Here is an 18,953-nt window from a genome sequence, read left to right as displayed (position 1 = left end):
AATTCCAGCATTGTGTGTGACTTTATTCAACGGTTTGACGCTGCCCAGTGCTCGCGCACACACGCACACATCCCGCGCTCGGTTCGCTCCGACAAAATAACCTTGAGCCGGGTACAGTGAAACAAAACGCTAACCCTGGCGCCGCCAAGCATTCATTCGCGTACATACTATCCCGCAAGCCGTAAACAGAGCTCAATATGTAAATTCGATCAACAAGACAGACAACAAATTTCAGGCATTTTCGGCCGGCGTGGAAAAACCAAAACGGTGGCAGTGAGATGACACCTGTAGAAAATCATGCGGTCGTTGCCGGAGTCCGGTATAAAACGTGCCCGGCCGGCTGGCCGTGCACCCAGTGTCGGTCTCTGCGCTCTTGGTCAGTCGAGTGGCTAAGATATCACCGGAATAGCGGTCAGCTAACCTTTGTACTCGAGTCCAGACCGCACCGTCACTCATTCACTCGCTGCAACTCGCACTCCATCCGTGCCGCTCTCGGCTTCACTCACGCCTAACTCGCATCTCCAACAGACCGCGCGGCCAGTGATCGCACCCTCAGCCGCGGGCCGCTGCCGTAGGGCCGCTCGGGCCCCTGCGCCGAGACGCCGACCCAAACCTAACCGCGCATCAGAAGTAGCCCGCTACTTCTGACAATAAAGTCGATCATTCTATCGAATTCAAAATCATTTGACACTCCCATCAAATGATGTTGAATTCGAAGGTGGCGCCGTCACGAGCGCCGGCCGTCGGCGGTCCTACCGGCGCGCGGCGTACGGGCTGTGCCGGTACGGATGGTAGAGCTGTGTCTGCACCGGCTGGTTGTAATTGCCGCCGCGCTGCGGGCCCGGCGGCCCGGCCGGCTGCCCGCCGTAGTTGACTACGTCGCCGCCGGGCATACCAGCCGCGTACCCGGGACCGTAGTTTTGCATCGGAGCGCCTGCAACAGATCGACAAACGTCAGACGCAGTCAACCGGATCGGTAGACGACACTGTATGTACCAGCCCCGCATTAATGAGTGATGTAGCAACAGGGCAAAGCTGCTGTAAATGCACTAAGCTCAACCAGTATGCAAAGACAGTGCGATGGTTTTGAAACAAGTCATGTCTTACGAAAATTATGAAAACGCATAGGTTCGCAAAATCATCTTGAAAAGAAGCACACAAGGCTTGAAAAGAAAAACCTCTGCAAAGCTTTACAGACGCCCTATCGAAACCGAGCTAACATGAGAACTAGAGAGAACCGTTCTCGAAATATGGCTGCAGAAATATAAGCACTAATTCAAAATGTAACCGTAGCCTTTAAAGGGACCCTCCCACCTTAACATTAGTTTTGAGTTGAGATAGCCAAGTTTGCGGCCAGGCTCAGAAACCACCATTTATCCTGGTCGCAACCCCCGCAGCTTTATGATGTTCAAGAAATTTCTTCCCTTTACTTGCAGGGTGGGACCAGCGTGGTCCCTATCTCTTAACCATTACGGGAATCTGATGACGTCATCAGGCTTTCGAACGTCCGTTAAATGTTTGACTAAAACGTTTTGTAGCGCGTATTTACAAATTGCAACCGAGCTCCGCCGTGGGGTAAGGTGGGCAGGGGTTTTTGCACTACGGCTGCGGTTGAACTACCGTCTGTGGTAGAAACTTCAGGACGATGGCGCGTTTCATACGAAATCTGGCGCAATGTTTGTTTGCTTCTTTGTATTGTTATTGCTGTGAACTCTTGAAGTGGGAGTGTTTCAATAACAATTTGTGGATTATTTGAGTTTCTTTATATAAACATAGAATAGTATTATGAAACATTTTGTGGAAACTGCAAATACTGATATGATCAATTACTTAGTTTGGGAATTCATACACATTTTGTAGATATTTGTCTGGCAAATGGTGTAACAAACCTCAAGCCTATCATGATCTGAAGCTGTTGTAACAAATCAAAATTGCTTTGATGTTACATAGTACCTTGTTGGAAAGACTGGAGGCTGGAGCATGGTTCAAGATGATGCGTAAAAATTCAAGATTTGTGCGAAAGCTTGTGACTGAAGAATGAAAACAGTTGATATGATGGCTCAATCAAACGTGGAAATGGACGACAAAAGTAGAGTTTCAACATTCCAGCATGTGAGAATAACTTCAGAAATTCATAGTTCTTGTAGTATTGTATTCTTCTTATGTACAGTTATTGGTTTTGATAAGGTATTTCAAATTCATTGTGTCAGTTGAGATATAGATGGATTGCGGGAAAAATTAAGAATCATTGCATGGTAGCTAGGTACTTGTTTGGTAAAAAGGTATGTGATGAATACTATGAGAAGGTTTTTTATGACTTAATATATGGTCGTTGTTGTACCTACAAAAATGCAAGCTTACTAGCAACTAGTTTCTGAATCAAATTGAAAGTATTTGCCATGAATGTAAATATGTACCTGCAAAGTATGTCAATAAATTTGTGTGATGTTGACCAGAGAGTTTTATCATCTGGGCATTTATGTCTCTTCTTTCATTAGGTGTTAAGCATAGTAATTATGGATGAACTTTGTGCCAATATCTTCAAATTGCACAATGTATGTAGCATGTCTACAACCCTCACTGATCCTGCTATAGCTATAGGCATTTGGCACCAGCTTGACCAAGGGCATGAACTTCACAGTTGCACAACCTTTTGTCATGTACCACCAGTCACTTTTTTACTTAAGGTGCACATAGCAGTGCACACAACAATGTGCAGAGGGCCTACACAAAAACAACATGATTAGTGTGCACTATGCACAGCATTGTACCCTGATTATTTGAATATTTTGACCACTCAACAGTCAACAGTCAGGAGATAATTATTGAATATCACATTTATTATACATCACTTGTCAAACAAGAGCATGTTGACACACATTTTGACAAGATATCATGGTAGTATTCCAATAAGTTGGACAGTCACCTCCCTGGGCGTCATTTTTCCAGGAAGGTACCTCTGCAGGTGTTGTGGTAGGCTAGGTTGAATTGGGTTAAGTTAGGCGAAGTAAGGTGGTTGGGACCAGGTCAGACCGTAAGGCTTGGTCAGGTTGATTTTAATTCATTCTAATTTGACATAGATACCTATTACCTATGTATTTGCTCCAGCCTGAATTTCATTAGGTAATGAGTTAATTTTGCTTTGTTTTTATCTGTCTTGGTTTGTGTTTTTGTCCCTTATATTTTGCCCCATAGGCCAGGGTGGAGCTTTTCCAGGGAAGGTGGTGGAGCATGATTGGAGGCGCTCAACCAGACGGCATAGATGCCTGAACGATTTGTGAACGCGCACTGATGCCTGATTCAAGCCACGCTGTCTTCATGCGGGGCGGCGCGCTACTTAAAAGTCCCTAAAAGAACGGGAAGTGATGCCGATAGAACCTTCAATCATTCTGGGCTAACGCTTATGACTTGGAAAAAGTCGCGATCCCAAATCCCAATTCAATCAAAAACCTGTGGGCTCTTGTTCAGCAGGAGGTATATGAAGAGCCACCCGCCATAAGCACTGCTCAACCGCAGGCACAGGTTTAGACGGCATTGGTCTGCATCAAAGCCAGTGTGCTGGAGAATTCATTGGCTGAAATGCTCCAGAACATTCACCACCATGGTTTTATGAAAGGTGGCTACAAGCTCAGTTAAAAAAAGTACCAGATTGTTTTGCTTTTTAATTACAGCGGGAAGAAAGGTGTCCGGATAATTTCGTTACACCCCCTGTAATGTTCAAATGGTTGCTAAATTCTAAATCAGCTCCAAAAACTAGCCTAAAAACATGTAAAACTCGAAAAAGGAACCGAGGTCATCAAAGGCCATTGAGCTGACCTGACCTTCAGGTGACCTTGACACCCACCCTAATGCATGGGACCAGCGTCAAATCACATGTTTCAACGCTTGAAGCCACGTGAAGACTGCAACCGCGCGGCTAATGCGAGCCGACATACGCCGAATCGCGATTCGGGCCAAACATGGTCTCGAGAAATAGGTCACAGGTCAAAGGTCATTTGGGTCAGGGTCATGAAATTTTCAGGGTAGGTGTAAAATTGATAAAATCGGGGGCATTGAAAGTTTTGTCGCGATCGGATGGTTTTTACGCGAGTTACTCACGAAAAACCGATAAAGCGCACCCAAAAAGGCAGAAATATGCACATGCGATATCCTATACTGCGAAAAAAGTGCATCATTTTTTAACGTCGGCGACAAATTGTAATTACCCTAAGCTCAGGCAGATGTATGGTAGAAAATCCCCCAAGTGAAATACACTACGGCGGAAATAAAATACCCTACGGCGGAGCTCGGTTGCAATTTGTAAATACGCTTTTGTAGCACGCGGTGGTATATGCCGCTTTGCGCGCAACAAATGCCGCACTTTTAAATAAAGTCGCTAGGAACAGCGGAGATCCCAAAAAGTAAACAAAAGTAAAAGTCTAATATCTTGAAAACCGGTGAATATTTTTCGATGAAATTTGGTAGATATTCGTTTTTGCTCTTTCTGAACCGAGCGACATCACTTTCATGCCAATTCATTAACTTTTTTGAAGGTGGGAGGGTCCCTTTAAAATGTAACTGAATGGCGCTGGGTGTGAGCACTGACCGGCTGGCGGCGCCATCTCCTGGTGCTGCGGCGGCCGCGGTCCACCGTACTCCGCCGGCGGCGGCGCGTAGCCCGCGCTGATACCGTACTGCTGCTGCCAGCCGGCGTACTCGGCCGGCTTCTGGGCGGCCATGACGGGCGCCGGAGGCATCGGCGGGCCGCCGCCGCCCAGCATCCTCCCGTACGGGTCGGCGCCGGGCATGGGCGACGGGCCGCCCGACGGCGGCAGGTGTTGCGGCTGCGGCGGCCCCTGTGGCTGCGGCGCCCACTGCTGCGGCGCCGCCGTCTGCGCCGGGAACTGCTGGTACTGCGGCGGCGCCGGCGGCTGCCCGTAGGCGGCGTAGGCGGCCGGCGGCGGCGCGGGCGCCCAGCCGGCCGGGTAGCCCGGCTGAGGCGGACCGGGCGCCGGCGGCCCAAACGCCTGCTGAGGGAACGGCTGCTGCTGCTGGCCCCACTGCACCACCGGCGGCATCGGCGCCACGCCGCCGCCGCCGGCCAGCTGCTGCTGCTCGGCACAGGACACATAGGGGACCATCAGAGGCACAGGGCACAGAGACGGCCCTCAGAGCAGAGGAGGCACAGAGCCACACAGAGATAACATAGGGTACACAGACGCCCGTCAGAGGAGGCACAGGGCACACAGAGACAGCAGACGGGGCACGGGACACACAGAGACAGTCAATAGATGAGGCGCAGGGCACACAGAGACGTAACCACGTCGGAGAAGGCACAGGGCATAGAGACGGTCGTCAGTCAGGGGAGGCATCCAACTGATCCACATCAGTCAGAAGTCAGAACTCAGTGTGACTGCACTATGTAAATTGTACGGTCAAGGTGGCTCAATAGCATACAAATGGGCATACACGCCACTCTTGTCAAAATAAAGGAAATGGATATCGCAAATGAATTGCAAACTCCCGCTTATAGCAGATTAATATCACACCTAATGTAGGACTTAAACTGAAAGACGGACAGTAAACCAAGCGTCCAATGAAGCTCTGTCTGTGTCTCTGCGCGGTCTGTGTGTGCTCACACGCAGCCACACTGAGTTCTGACTTCTGACTGATGAGGATATTGTATGCCTCCCCTGACGGTCGTCTGTGTGCCCTGTTTCTCCTCTGACAGTCGTCTCTCTGTGTCCTATGTTGTCTCTTGCGTTTCTCGCGTGGAGTGAGTCGGGTCGACTGGGCACGTACCGGTACGCCGGGCATGCCCCAGTGGGCGGTGGCTGGGTCCTGGGGCGGCCTCCAGCCGTCTGTCGGCGCCATCTGCATCGGCTGTCCGTCGACTGGCTTACTGGCCTCGCGCGGTTCAGCCCGCTTCACCTCCACCTGGTGCAGAGCGGGTGTTAGGGACCGGGAGCGCACTGCGGGTGTAACCACACACACACACAGATGGACACACAGACAGAGGCGGCGCGGCCCAGGCCGGACCGCGAGCCTCCACTCGCTCACACGCACACAAACACGCACACGCATACACATAAAACCACACCGATCCGAGCGTGACGCTCACACGCAGGTAAAGAGGGTCTGAGACAAAAGGAGCAAACCGCAAATTAGGAGCCGTGTCCTTATACTAAAGAGCGACTGACCTGAATTGATACTTCCTCTGGCGCGACGCTGTAAAATGCCACACCTTAACTAGCTTAAAACTAGCTTAATTAGACTTATCACTAAGTCGCAACCTTATGAAACTAGAATGAGAGCCATCCAGTACGAAACTGAGCTAAGCTACAAGCCGGTAAGCGGGGAGTTGGGTGGACACACTGGCACACCAGAATGGTGAGCGGGGAGACAGACAGATAGTGGTTAGGATCCTTATGTTAAATACCTGTTTGCCGCATATGGTGACGAAGTGTTTGGCTAACACCCTCTCCACTGCGTCCTCGAGCTCGAACGACAGAAAACCAAATCCTACGAGAATGGGACCGTGAGTCGGCGGCCGCTGCGCGTAGCACAGGCCCTGGCGGCGGCGGCGGGCGCGGGGCCGGGGCGGGCCGGTGGGGAGGCCGCCCTGCCCGCCCCGGCCGCGCACCCGCCCACACACACTCACGAGGCAGCGGCGACCGGCCGCGCACCCCACCCACACACCAACCGCGGACCGCGACCCGCGCTTAACTAACACTCTATGGCTAGCCTTAACGCTAAGACTTAGCCTAGTCGGTTATCTAGTTTGGTCTTAGCATTAAAAGAACCGAAATGCCTCGATAAGCTGTAATTCATCCAAGTTGAGATCTAAGTGATTGACGTGAATCAGATTATTATCGTAAGGCGGGAAGGTTACAATTAAGTAGCAAAAGACAAAGAAAAACAAAGTTTTTTTTCAAGAGCATTTCACCCCAGATTAAAATAGCATTACTTTTGGAACTACTCTTGCAGATGGTTTCGTGATAGTAACGCGATTAGGAGGCACCCAGAAACTTTGTTTTGGGTGAAATGTATGTTAAATATATTCATATTTTCATAGTACGGCCCACTTATTGAGGCATTTCAGTACGGAAGCCACACTGAAATAGTGCCATGCTATGCCTTAATTTATGAACCTTAATTGAAGAAAGAGGAGAAACCTTAAATAATCGGGCACTTATTCTATGTTTCTCTTAATAAGTAACAATTAGAGCAATAAAAATGGCCGGCTTGCCGAGCTAACAAAAGCAGCACACACTGAAAACAAAACCATCACACGACGTTTAGTACAAAACCACACCATGCGGATGTGAACTATGGCTTAACAAGAAATGGAAATACGTATTCAGAAAGACTAGCAACGCCCAATACTTACCAAAACCTTTTTAATCAAACAGTGCAATCAACATTAGGGCAGTAGCTGGGCATACGGTGACAGGCACATGACAGAAATCAAACGGTCCTCACCAAAAAGACGGACCACCTAGCATCACAGACACGAGACAGACAGACGGACAGACCAGCTAACTCAGCAGACAGCTAAGTCACAGACAGGGCAGCTGACCAGACAGCATACACGGACCATGCCTCACACAAAGGGTAGTACTCAAATGAAAAGTAAACGTGTCTGATCTTCGTAGAAGATGGAAGGCAATAATAATCGATTAACCTTGTTTGGTATTTTAGCCTAAGAACGTGCTAATGGCGAGCATTGTGTTGAGCAATGTTAACCCTCGCACCGACGGGGGGCGGATATCCGCCCCCCCCCTGAGGTTTTTCGCGAATAGCGGGAAAACCGCGGCGCGTAGCGCCGCGAAATTTGGTATGACTATAACCTCATCAATTTTACACATGGTGTGCAAGTTTGAACCTCCTACCTTTTAAGGTCAGGTCACCAGGTCACTTTGAATGACCCAACCTCAAGTCACTTTTTTGCAACTTTGTCACCGTGCCAGAGCTACAGTAGATGTCGGAGGCCTTTGAAAGTCGCAGGATATTATTAGGTCATTAGTAGCTACAATTTGTATATCTCGGAATTTTGATATCGGTGACCTAAGGTCAGGTCAATTTCGCGACCTCCCAATTATAAGTCAATGGGGGAAAAATTAACTCCCTGTTTTTACCACTAAAACGGGTCGGAATGGCCCCATATACCATACATGACTTCATATACGATCAACCTTCACTACCTTGAGGTCTGTTTTGCTGTTGGGCAGCTGTGAGGTCATGTGACGTCATCAAAGGTCACCAAAGGTTTTTGGCCAATAACTCCGTACAGGAACAAGATACAGACGCGTGGATGGTCTCATTGTGTTCAGCTCGTCAAGACGCATCGAATGATATACATGATGACCTCGAGGTCACGTGACCTGAGGTCAACCTTTGACCTTGACCTTTCGAGGTCAACATATATATCATTCGATGCGGATTGACGAGAGGATCACGATGATGCCCTTAGTTTGTTCCTATCTTGACTAATTCGAAAGTTATTCGAGAAAAACTCTCTCCATATCTAGCGCCGCCATTTTGACTTTTTCGACCCCTGTGACGTCATCTTTGACCTGACCTGAAAATGACCTTTGTAAAAATTGTAGATCTTGGCCGTGCGTATCCGATGCCGTTTACCGCTTGTCGCTATCTTGCTTCGTTCTCGAGATCTCAGGGGGGGGGCGGTCATCCGCCCCCCCCCCCGTCGGTGCGAAGTTGGCGCAGACCCCCGTCGGTGCGCGGGTTAATGAGGTATGGGGTCTGAGCCATGAAGCCTGTGTTTCGCTCGCCGGCACAAATTAAATCACAAAGGTTTAACATATGACAGACAGACGGCGATTTTGTTCTTCGAAATCCAGCGCAGCACTCAGTCTCCCGTCAGACGCCAACTTCTCAGAACTGTACCTATGGGTCGAGCAGCCGTGCGCTGTTCAGTCTACCAACTCTGTAGGACAGTGCACAACTCTGCGACCGAGTCATCAGACAAACACATTCACTTTGATCTCCTGGGTCAGGGATTGTTTGGGGGCCCAAAGCTGATCCATACTTGTCGGCTGTTGCCTATGTAAGCGCACTAAAGCAGCTCGGTGACTACAGACCAGGCTAATTGCGTCACAAACTCCGTTAAAATAGTACAATGAATAGACAATACAATCGAGGACAAGACACAAATACATCAGCACGGTACAATACAAAACACCACAGAGAAGCATAAAACAAAGCAAAACGACACAACGTGACACAACACAACACAGCACGACACAACACCACAGCACATCACGCTCGGCCGGCCGGTGGCCGCCGGCGGGGTACGCACCTCTGGACTTGCGCTTCTCCTGGTCGTACATAATAACCACCTCCATGACGTGGCCGTACTGTCCGAACAGCGTCCGCAGGTCGGTCTCCGTCACACTCGGAGGCAGGCCGCCCAGGAACACCTTCGGGTACGTCTGACTGCGCAGGCGGAGCTTGTTCTGCAGCGAGCGCGGGTTGCACGCCTTCGGGTCGATCTGGAAACGTAGAGTTCGGGTTTGGTCAGTATGAGAAATAGAGCAGAAAGTGCTGCTGTGAGACTGGCTAGTGTGGAGTACCGACAGATAAATGATCAACAGCAGAGGTGAGAAGCGAGGCAACTATACAAACATACCAGACATCGAAATGCTTCATTTGTATTCGCAATGTTTTATATAGCAAGATGCTAAATTATCTGCCACATGGCTCAATCACCAGGCCTTCTGCAGACATTGTCTCACATGGGTGATAACTGATAACTATGATAAAACATGGACCACACATCGCAAACGCAGCTGAGTGATAAAAAGCGAGCCCCCATCGCTAGCTCGTCCCAGCCGCATTAGAAGTCACCAGCAAATCACCCATCCACCCCGTTCCCCACAGCCCACGCGGTCCGGCCGGCGGCCGCCACCACCTCACCGTTCGGCCGTCTAGCTCGTGCGGTCCTGCCGCCAGCACCCGCTGAACATTGTCCGGCTCGGCGAACGTGACGAAGCCAAACCCACGCGACCGGCCCGTCTCGTTGTTCTTCATGACGACACAGTCGACCACCTCGCCCCACTGGCTGAAGTAGGCCAGCATCGAGTCTGCCGGGCAGCGACGGAGGACGTAAGATCAGTCACACGATGCCAATGTTTATTGGGGGGTTACAAGACCACAAGTGCTCATGACGTAGTGTAGCATCGACTGCAGATATACGCCGCAGAGATGGATGGACATTAAACTGACAGCGATACACCAGGGCGGTGTTTCACGGCCGCTGCTAGCACCCTGCTAGCGCATTTCACAAGCTGACGTCACAATATTGGAGCGCCGAGTTTGTTGATGTCTCCGACTTTGACGCGTATGCTGGCAGCGTGCTAGTAGCGGCCGTGAGGCGTGAAACACCACCCAGGTGGCTCAATGAGTTCAAGTAATCCAAACACAGAAGGGTGAACATGATGACCACTCACCAATGCTGAATATTGAGACACTATCCCCAGCTAATACGTGTTGTGTTGAGCTATATTGCTCACAGAAGATCCACCAAACCAGACAGGAAGAACAGCGTTGCTGCATCCTATGTCACCCCCTCCCTTACCCTGTGTGGTTTCCCAGCTGAGGCCGCCAACAAACATTTTACCAGCCTCCTCATTGTCGTCATTCTTGCCCCTAGAAAAAAAAAACATTTGCAGATCAGCACCAACAGACTGTAGCACCAGGCTGACCTTAAAGAGAATAGCTAATTTTTCTGAAAATATTTTGCTAATAATGGGTAAATATGAACAAATGTGACAAACAAGGAGTATTTAAACAACTTCTAAATTATACCTGACTTATCACAATTTCTTTGAATGATTACTAGACTCAAGTGCTAACAACCAAATAGCTAGACAGATTCTAATGTCTGTTTCTGTGGCAATCCTGCACGCTTTGTGATTTAAATCATTTTTTTCTGTTATCATCAGTCAAAACAAAAAGAAACCAAGACATCAAAAGGAATGTAAAAAAACTAGCATTTGATGTCTTAGTCTTAGTTTTTTTCATAAAATGCATGCATACGGCAATGCATACTCATACAGAAACAAGAGTAACAAAACAAACTGAAACAGTATTTAGTGATCATTCTTTTTGTAAGATGGCATTGGGCTTTCAAGTTTCACCCAGGGGTTTAGGTTAAACACAATCAGCTATGAAATAGCTGACAAGAGCTGACAAGAGGACACACATTTTCAATGTAGTACTGTAACAAAAAAAGAATATATTTAACCAATAGGTAGTCAGTAGCAGAATAAGGTGTAGTTTTCATTCATAAAGTATTTATCAGGGTGCTGGCCTATTAAACATGAAGATTAAGGCCTAAACCCAACCATGTAAGCTGCGAAAAGTTAGCTTTAAGTTTTAACCCTCAGGTTGTTGGATAACCTCAATGACATCAGACAATGAGCATCAAGTATGGCCTGAAACTGAAACTGATTCAGGAGTTAAACATCAATAGGCAACTATTTATAGTTTAGAATGCTCATGATCGTTAACAGAGCTAGGCCACCATTTTTGATAACATTGAAAGGCTGGTGTGCCCTCCCCTGATTGAACCAAATACAATGCACAGAAATAAACAATTTTGGTGGTTTGTAACCCTACTGGCCCGCTTTGTCAACTTTGCTAGTTGTTAATTTTTGAAATTGCACAAGGTGATGTAAAGCCATTTGTCGAAACAATAAAAACTTACCTTCTCATTGTTTTTGGCCTCATATTTATATCGCAATAGGATGTTTTATCCTCGAGTCGCAGAAAATAGGGGAAAAATAGCAGACTACATGCCACAGATTGCCGAAAATCTAGGCAGTTTTCCCTCTATTATTGCAGGTCAAAAGGACACAGAAGAACGGCATGGCAGGCAGAAGACAAATATGTCACAAATATACAAAATTACAGCTTCACTATCAAAAAGACAACCAGGGGAGGGCTCAAGGGAGGACTATCCCCCACAAAATAACACAGCAAACAACAGCACGCTAATTTTCTCCTATTCAACTAATAGGGAGGCGAATATGGCGCGCAGCTAGTGACGCGCGGCGTATATATCTTTCCCGAGCGAAAAAAACAAACATTCCAGTTTTTTGGCGCTTTTGTTTCAATTGTGGTGGTTCTGTTCGAAGGCCTATACAGATGGTGTTTGCGCAAAATTTCTAACGGAAAATCACCGACTATTTAGTGTCGACAGCTGCATATTAACTTTTTGAACACGCCTTCATCACTGCTTGTTTATTGGCTGTCTGTGGTATTGGGCTGTGTGGCTGTAGGTATATACCGTGTGTTGCTGGGTGATTGTGATAATATTTTGATGATTAACCTTTTCATTCAGCGGTAGAGACCCACAAGTTGACTCCATTATAAATATTGTCTCTTTATCATGAAACAGACTCAGAAACCTTGGCATGAATGCTCTCAGGCTCTCAAGAGAATGTTGAAATTCAGGTCTCAAAAGATTAAAATTACAATAATGAAATGTTTCACCTACCTTCCAAGCCATAAACACTCATACTGGTACTGGATGGAACTTAAAATAAAAAACAGGGGTGGATAATTAGGGGTTTGAAGCACCCCCTGGGATTTTCCACCAATGAAGTACCTACCTGTATGCTGCAGAGACCAGGGCCCTGTTTCACCGTTGATAGCAGCACGCTACTATCAAATTGCGCGAGCTGACGTAATGTGATGAGGTCACACTAATGACGTTTCGTGTAATCCGTGAGCTGCGTTTGGAACAGAGTTGCTGTTTCGTTGAATGCGATGTGTTTGATCGCACGGCCGTGAAGCTGTTGGCAGCAATATTTGATGACATCACACAGATTGACGGTGTCATGGTTTGCTGATGTTTCCATGGAAACCCAATTTGACACGTGTGATAGCAGCGTGCTGCTATCACCGGTGAAACAGGGCCCAGAATAGCATGGTCTGTGTTGCACATATTGATGCTGAAGCTATACCTACCTACCTATCAAATGTCTTTCAGATAACCTACCGAGTGTTCACATTCATCACAAATGCAGTCATTCTCCGGTATATTACATCTGATGTCCTGGGCATCATCAATGTCAGGTATGCACCCTTTACTTTTTTCCTATCATGCATCAGTGATGCATCCAATGTCTGAGTTCCTAAGTAGAACATATGCTATTTTCTCACCAGAACTGTAGTGTGTACTCCATAAGAAAAATGCTAATTTTTCGTATGTTTCTAGTTGAACAGAGTTTGCTCTTATTTTCTAGTTATTGTATAAAATGAAGTAATATACGGTTATCTTCATAAGCATGTACCGAATTACCTGTTCCTTTTGACTGACATTCAGTTCTTTATTTAAGTGTAGTTTTAAAGTAGGTAAATCAATTCTGTTCAAAGTTCTGAAGTCCTAGTCTGCTTCCCAGGCTGGCTCTACTCTACTCGACTGACACCTTTGTCAGTGTGGAGGCTTTCCGTCGGGCGGCGCTGGGCGTGACAGAGAGCAGCACGTGGCGCCAGGCCATCAACTTGGTGTGGCTCAGGTACATCGTTCCGGTCCGGACATCAGTTTAACTCGAAATGGTCACAGCTGTTGGGAGAAGCTGCATATCGGCAGTTCCCAGCAAGAACATCCCAAGTGTTAAATTTTCGAAACTGTGATTTTCATACCATTCGACTCAGCTCGACGAGCTGAGTCGAATGGTATAGAAATCTCAATTTCAAAAATTTGACACTTAGGATGTGCTTGCTGGGAACTGTCGATATAGGTACCTACTTCAAAAACAGGTGTTGTTGTGGAATGTGGACTGTGGAGGCAGTCAATGGGTAGCAGCTAATCGGCACAGTTCTGTTGAGTAGTAGTGGTTTTAAATGGTCATTGCCTCGATAAATGACGTTTATTTCTTCAGATGTGGGGATCGTCATAGGCACATAAGTATGTAATGTTTTATTGCCAGTGAATTGAGTGTATTATAAAAGAGCAGTGTTGTAATTGCCTCTGACTGACGCCCCGCTCCCCTGTTAGCGTGCCCGTGTCAGCGGCGGTGTCGGCGGCGCTGGCCGGCCTCTGGCTGCACGCGCTCAGCCAGCCGGCGCCCGAGGTGACCTCAGAGTACCGTCTGGGCGTGTGGGTCACCGCGGCCATGGTTGTACTGGAGACGGCCGCCCAGCCGCTGGTCATCCTGGCGCAGGCCATGCTCTTTGTCAAATTGAAGGTGAATGACGGCGGTGGGGTGACGCAGAGGAGAGGAACAGGGTGTCAGGGGAAAATATTTGAGGCGCGTCGGTTCCCCGATGACTCTGCTCGACTGCTATATGCTCGATGACTCTGCTATATCAGTGAAATTATATCCGAAGCTCAAATCGCCTGCTGCGACAGTCGTTTGCGGATCGTCGATCGTTCACACCGCGTTAATGTACTGTATTCTCCCTACCTTGCTGGCATATGTGGATTATCTCTGACTCTCTTATCGTCTTCTCGCCCCTCCCCATCTCCTCTCACCACTCTCTCACCCACCCGCTCTCCCTCTCTCCCAAGGTGGTAGCCGACATGGTCACTCTGTGCAGTCGGGTGGCGCTCAAAGCCTGGCTGATCGCCCTGTACCCGTCCCACGCCATCTGGGCCTACTGTGTGGGCCACGCGGTCAGCTCCGCTCTCCTCGTGGTCATCTATTACGGCACCCTGCTCTGGCACGTCCGCTCACCGGATAACTGTCTACCGGTGAAGTCGGCGAGCGAGCTGGGACCCAGACTGGTGCCGGGACAGGTGAGGCCAGTGAACTACATATTTGTAAAGGGGCGGGGTTTCAAATGTAGTCAAGCGTTTTCGCGGTCATAGTGGTTTCTTTTGGCCAAGTCGTCGCATTCTTCGTTTCATTTAGCTAGAACTTTAGGTCTAAGGCCTCTTAGACTGCAGTCAAACGGTATTAAGACCTACCTGTGTTACAGACAGCTCACGGCAGCGCTGGTTCGAGTATCCTCAGAAATAGAGCCAAAGTTGTGCTGCCACGTTTTCCCAGCAACCGCGTCTGCCTCTAACATTTCCTGTCGCGACGGTGGCGATGTGACCCGTGCTGCCATCTCTCTTCACTGATCAGTAATACCTCTCCACAAGTAAGCACACACTCCTCTGATATTAGCCAATTATACTCGTAGCTACTCTTCATCTCCGCTATAAGTCCTTACTGCCAGTCGTTGTGATCTTCATCTTGGTGTCTTTTTTTGTCATTCGGTTTGTTTTGTTGCCCAGCTTCTATCCTTCTGGCCATCTCTCCCCTTCTCGCCAGTCACTGGAAGGGGACAGTTTGGCACCTCTCCTCCAGCTGGTGCCTGACAGCTCCCTCCCCCTCCAGCCGGTGTCTGCGGTGGCGGGCCGGGTGCTACACGACCTACTCCGCGCTATGAGTCTGACCCTACCCCCTCTTCCTCCAGCCGGTGTCTGCCGCGGGGGGCCGGGTTCTGCACGACCTGCTGCGCGCCATGAGCCTGCTCTGTCTGGTTGCCGTCACGTTCGGCTGGAGCTACTCCCACCTGCTGCTGCGGCTGTACGGAGGCGCCCTGCTGACCGCCGGTCCGGCCGTCAGTCTGCTGCGCGCCCAGTGCGCCTACGTGCTCCTACTGGCGGTGAACGGAGTGCTGGAGTGCTACACGTTCGCAGTGATGCGCCAGGAACAGATCAATGGGTAAGTGCCGTGGAGGGTTTATGGAAGGCAGTCGGGAAATGGTCGGGGCTTAGTAAGGAGTGAGGTAAATTAGTCGGTAGAGGCTGAGCGGATTAGGAAATGACGTTCTCATGTTGGTTTTTGTTGTTAGACTGCCTTTTGCGGCTAAAGGCGAAGTGGAAAGGCTGGCCAGTCGTGTCGATAAAGTGAAGCTAGGAACGTTACTATCGGGCGCTTTGACAGGTGTTGTGGCGTTTTCCGGTGTTTCAGGTATAACCGGAAGATGGTGCTGCTATCTGTGATATTCGTCATCTCGACAGGGATCTTTACTAGGCTATTCGGCGGGGTTGGATTGATCCTCGCCAACTGCGTCAATATGCTGACCAGGATATACGTTTGGTGAGTTTTTGTGTTTTTGAATAGATTTGATTTGTCCTAATTGGTCTAATTATTTACATCATTATCCAATCTGTCATGGATAGTCAATATCACGCTTTATTCGCCGATCTCGATATACTTGGATCTCGTTACTTCACCCGTCCATCGACTGATACGAATGTCTGCTGTCCCCAATAGTGTCCTGTACCCCTCTCAATTCTCATCCCGTGCCCTCCCCGTATGCTGCTGGTTCCCGATACAGTGTCCCGTGCCACTCTCAACCATCATGTCTTCGTCCCATTTTCTGCTGCTGCTGCCCGCTCGCCCCGTCCAGTGTGTTGCTGGCGCTTGATGCAGTGTCCCGTACCCCTTTCACCCTGTCCCCACCCCGTGTGTCGCTGATGCCCGATACAGTGTCCCGTACCTCTCTCGTATGTATGTATTGTATGTATTACCTTCATGGACAATCCACGCGGGGCGTGGCGATTACAGTCCGATTACTCTCACCCTGTCCCCGCCCCGTGTGTCGCCAGTTACCGGTTCGTGGCCGGTCTGCCGCTGGAGCCGGCGGTGTCCGTGCCGCCGCTGCTCGGTCTCCGCCCGCCGCCCGCCGTGGCTGCCGCGCTGGTGACCGCCGGCCTGCTGGCAGCCGGCTCCGAGAGCTGGCTGTATAGTCTCTCTTGAAAGTATCGCGTCCTGGGCTGCGGCGGCTCAGCGAACTATTCCATTCAGTTTGAGGACCCCAGTAGGGAGGTCATGGCCTGTATCATAAAAAGTACGCTGTAACACGATTTCACGCCAGCGGTAGAAGGAAAATTGCTATATGACGCAGGCCCCAGCGGCTGACAACTGGGTCAAAACAGGCGGAGGCCGGCCAAAGGTCATGCTCGTATCGCTCTCCCTTGACCCCGTCCACCGCCCCAGGCGGATACCGGTGCCTCTTGGGCTCACCAGCCGGACGCTCATTGGTGTGCCTTTCTGGGCGCCAATCACTCAGTGTGCGTGACGCGTAAAATCACAACGAAGCGAAGTTCCGCCATAACCCCAGTGGCGGATCCAGGGGAGGGCAAATAGGGCAATTGCCCTCCACAAAGGACATCATTTTTAACATTACGTCTATGGCAGTGCACGAAAAGAGACAATAAATTGTGATGGTTTGCCCCTCCCAAAACTTTGGGTTGGATCCGCCTATACATAACCCTTACTGTAATGAGGCCTTCTGAATGACGTAAACAGGTCATGCGGGGTGTGGGGGGGGGGGGGGAGGAAGCCTGGCATCAAATAAGTTTTTAAAAAGAACATGGCTGAACAGCATTATTTTTTCTTTTTTGTCGCCGTTCGTTAACCGGCTCATTAAAAAGAGAGAACTTCAAATATAAGACTAAATGGCTAGACAGCTAATTGGCGAACTGGCTAGAGAGATAATTCTTGTTTTTGAATCCGCTTACGAGTGCATGTGCAAGCACGGATGCATTCTGTTAGCGGGTGCAACAGATGATTTTTTAGGTATATGCGCACGAGTTTCCGGATTTTACCCCCCCCCCCCCCCCAAAAAAAAAAATGTGACAGTCGTGCCGATGACGAGTCAAATTGCTAACTTTGCAATGAAACAAATCTCAACAAATCCTCTGCGAGTAGGGTGGCCTCCGTTGACCACATGCTTAGCTACCATCACAAGTAACCGGATGGCGACTGCCACCCCCCCCCCCCCCATCCCTCCGCAGTCCGCAACCACTTCCCTCGGCCCGCTGCGCCGGCTGCCTCCGCGTGTCAGGCTTCGGTCAGTGCTACCAGCGCGGCGGCTCTCAAACCTTTCCGCTCAACCGCGGCTGGGACAGGTGGCGCCTTCCTTCGGAGTCGCGATACTTTCAAGAGAGACTATACCCCAGCTCCGCCGCCGCCCATGTGGCTGTGGGCGCGCTCTGTGGGGCCGCCGTGGTGGCCGCGGCAGTGTACAGCGAGCCCCGCCTCCTCCAGGCGGTCAAGGAGCGGGTCGGGGATAAACTGAAGCGCAGCTAGCGGGGAGTGCTACTCACATGGTCACGCAGGGAATAGGGGTTGTTTTGTTGTGATATTTATGTGCATTTTGGGTTGAATATACACCGTGCCTGTCAGTAGAGTGGATCTATTAATTTTAAGACTGGTGCGACTGCAGGGGGCGTTGAGGCTATCGGCCATTTGAGAGCTGGACAGTGCTTGAAAGCAACTTCCTACCGATGAATTTTGGCATTCAGATCCTAATTATAGCCATTTGTGATGAACGATGGCGATGCAGGGGACGGCAGGGGAGGTGAAGGGATGGCACCTCCCTGGAGCTTATGGTAATCGCGGAAGCCCATTACCGTTTACCACCACTGCATAGCCAAAGTGGTAAGACCGGAGAGACGCGATCAGGCCGGATTGCCAGTTGTCGATTCCTCTATCGTTGTAGAGGTCGCTTGCAAAGTGAGATGACTGCTTTTCGTAGAGGGCGGTAAAATCGTGGCCGGTTAGCGTCTGGTGGGGCTTGTAGGCTAATGATGGGCACGACCGGGTGCTGTATGCTATGTGTGGTGACAGCGGCGTTCCTGAGCGTAGGGTGTATCTCTTGCTCTGAAGTCCAGAAGTCCTTATCGTTCTTGTGCATTCACTTTGTCAGTGCCTGATGTCAGTGTCAGTGTTTGTCAGTGTTTCATTCTGTAGCAGACATGCAGTCATATTTGGTTAAATAGAACCTTGCAGTCTGAGGCAGTCTTTTCATTACAGTACCTCATTACAGCGTCTCATTCATTACAGTTCAATATTTAGAAATGCAAGACATTACACATTAGGGCCGATCGGGCATAGAAATACAAAACAACAGTATACGCTCGCTGGCTATTATTCTGAGACTCAGCATTGAACCTGCCATCACTACAATACAGGAGGCGACAGGTGTAGAGGTGATGTCATACT

The 18,953-nt window shown here is 49.4% G+C and overlaps 2 protein-coding genes across 2 annotated transcripts; one reads left to right on the top strand and one right to left on the bottom strand.

Annotated features, from left to right (window-relative positions):
* Window positions 1-2: 2 nt before the first annotated feature.
* Window positions 3-12,042, bottom strand: LOC122368790 (DAZ-associated protein 1-like). Its single transcript, XM_043343034.1, has 8 exons — window positions 11,708-12,042; window positions 10,577-10,647; window positions 9,916-10,082; window positions 9,299-9,491; window positions 6,419-6,501; window positions 5,782-5,916; window positions 4,586-5,090; window positions 3-934 (listed from the first exon to the last, which is right to left on the bottom strand). The coding sequence occupies exons 1-8, from the start codon at window positions 11,728-11,730 to the stop codon at window positions 753-755; spliced, it is 1,359 nt and encodes a 452-aa protein (XP_043198969.1). The 5' UTR covers window positions 11,731-12,042; the 3' UTR covers window positions 3-752.
* A 216-nt stretch (window positions 12,043-12,258) lies between these two features.
* LOC122368788 (protein RFT1 homolog) lies at window positions 12,259-18,745 on the top strand. The gene is made up of 9 exons (XM_043343033.1): window positions 12,259-12,277; window positions 12,995-13,080; window positions 13,407-13,523; window positions 14,006-14,195; window positions 14,519-14,746; window positions 15,412-15,662; window positions 15,912-16,040; window positions 16,553-16,689; window positions 17,902-18,745. The coding sequence occupies exons 4-9, from the start codon at window positions 14,124-14,126 to the stop codon at window positions 18,036-18,038; spliced, it is 954 nt and encodes a 317-aa protein (XP_043198968.1). The 5' UTR covers window positions 12,259-12,277; window positions 12,995-13,080; window positions 13,407-13,523; window positions 14,006-14,123; the 3' UTR covers window positions 18,039-18,745.
* Window positions 18,746-18,953: the final 208 nt, after the last annotated feature.

The sequence above is a fragment of the Amphibalanus amphitrite genome, unplaced genomic scaffold (assembly GCF_019059575.1).
Source record: "Amphibalanus amphitrite isolate SeventyFive unplaced genomic scaffold, NRLGWU_Aamphi_draft 000976F_arrow, whole genome shotgun sequence".
Lineage (NCBI taxonomy): Eukaryota > Metazoa > Arthropoda > Thecostraca > Balanomorpha > Balanidae > Amphibalanus > Amphibalanus amphitrite.
This window is presented reverse-complemented; position numbering and strand designations above follow the sequence as displayed.

Bases quoted from the DNA above. Each gene is read 5' to 3' on its own strand.
- LOC122368790 (XM_043343034.1), bottom strand. From the start codon at position 11,730: ATGAGGCCAAAAACAATGAGAAG. The intron at 6,502-9,298 runs GTGCGTACCCCG...CCATTCTCGTAG, and splicing joins GGAGAAGCGCAAGTCCAGAG to GATTTGGTTTTCTGTCGTTC. The intron at 935-4,585 runs GTCAGTGCTCAC...GATCTGTTGCAG, and splicing joins GGAGATGGCGCCGCCAGCCG to GCGCTCCGATGCAAAACTAC.
- LOC122368788 (XM_043343033.1), top strand. From the start codon at position 14,124: ATGGTTGTACTGGAGACGGCCGCCCAGCCGCTGGTCATCCTGGCGCAG. The intron at 14,747-15,411 runs GTGAGGCCAGTG...CTCTTCCTCCAG, and splicing joins CCAGACTGGTGCCGGGACAG to CCGGTGTCTGCCGCGGGGGG. The intron at 15,663-15,911 runs GTAAGTGCCGTG...CCGGTGTTTCAG, and splicing joins CGCCAGGAACAGATCAATGG to GTATAACCGGAAGATGGTGC.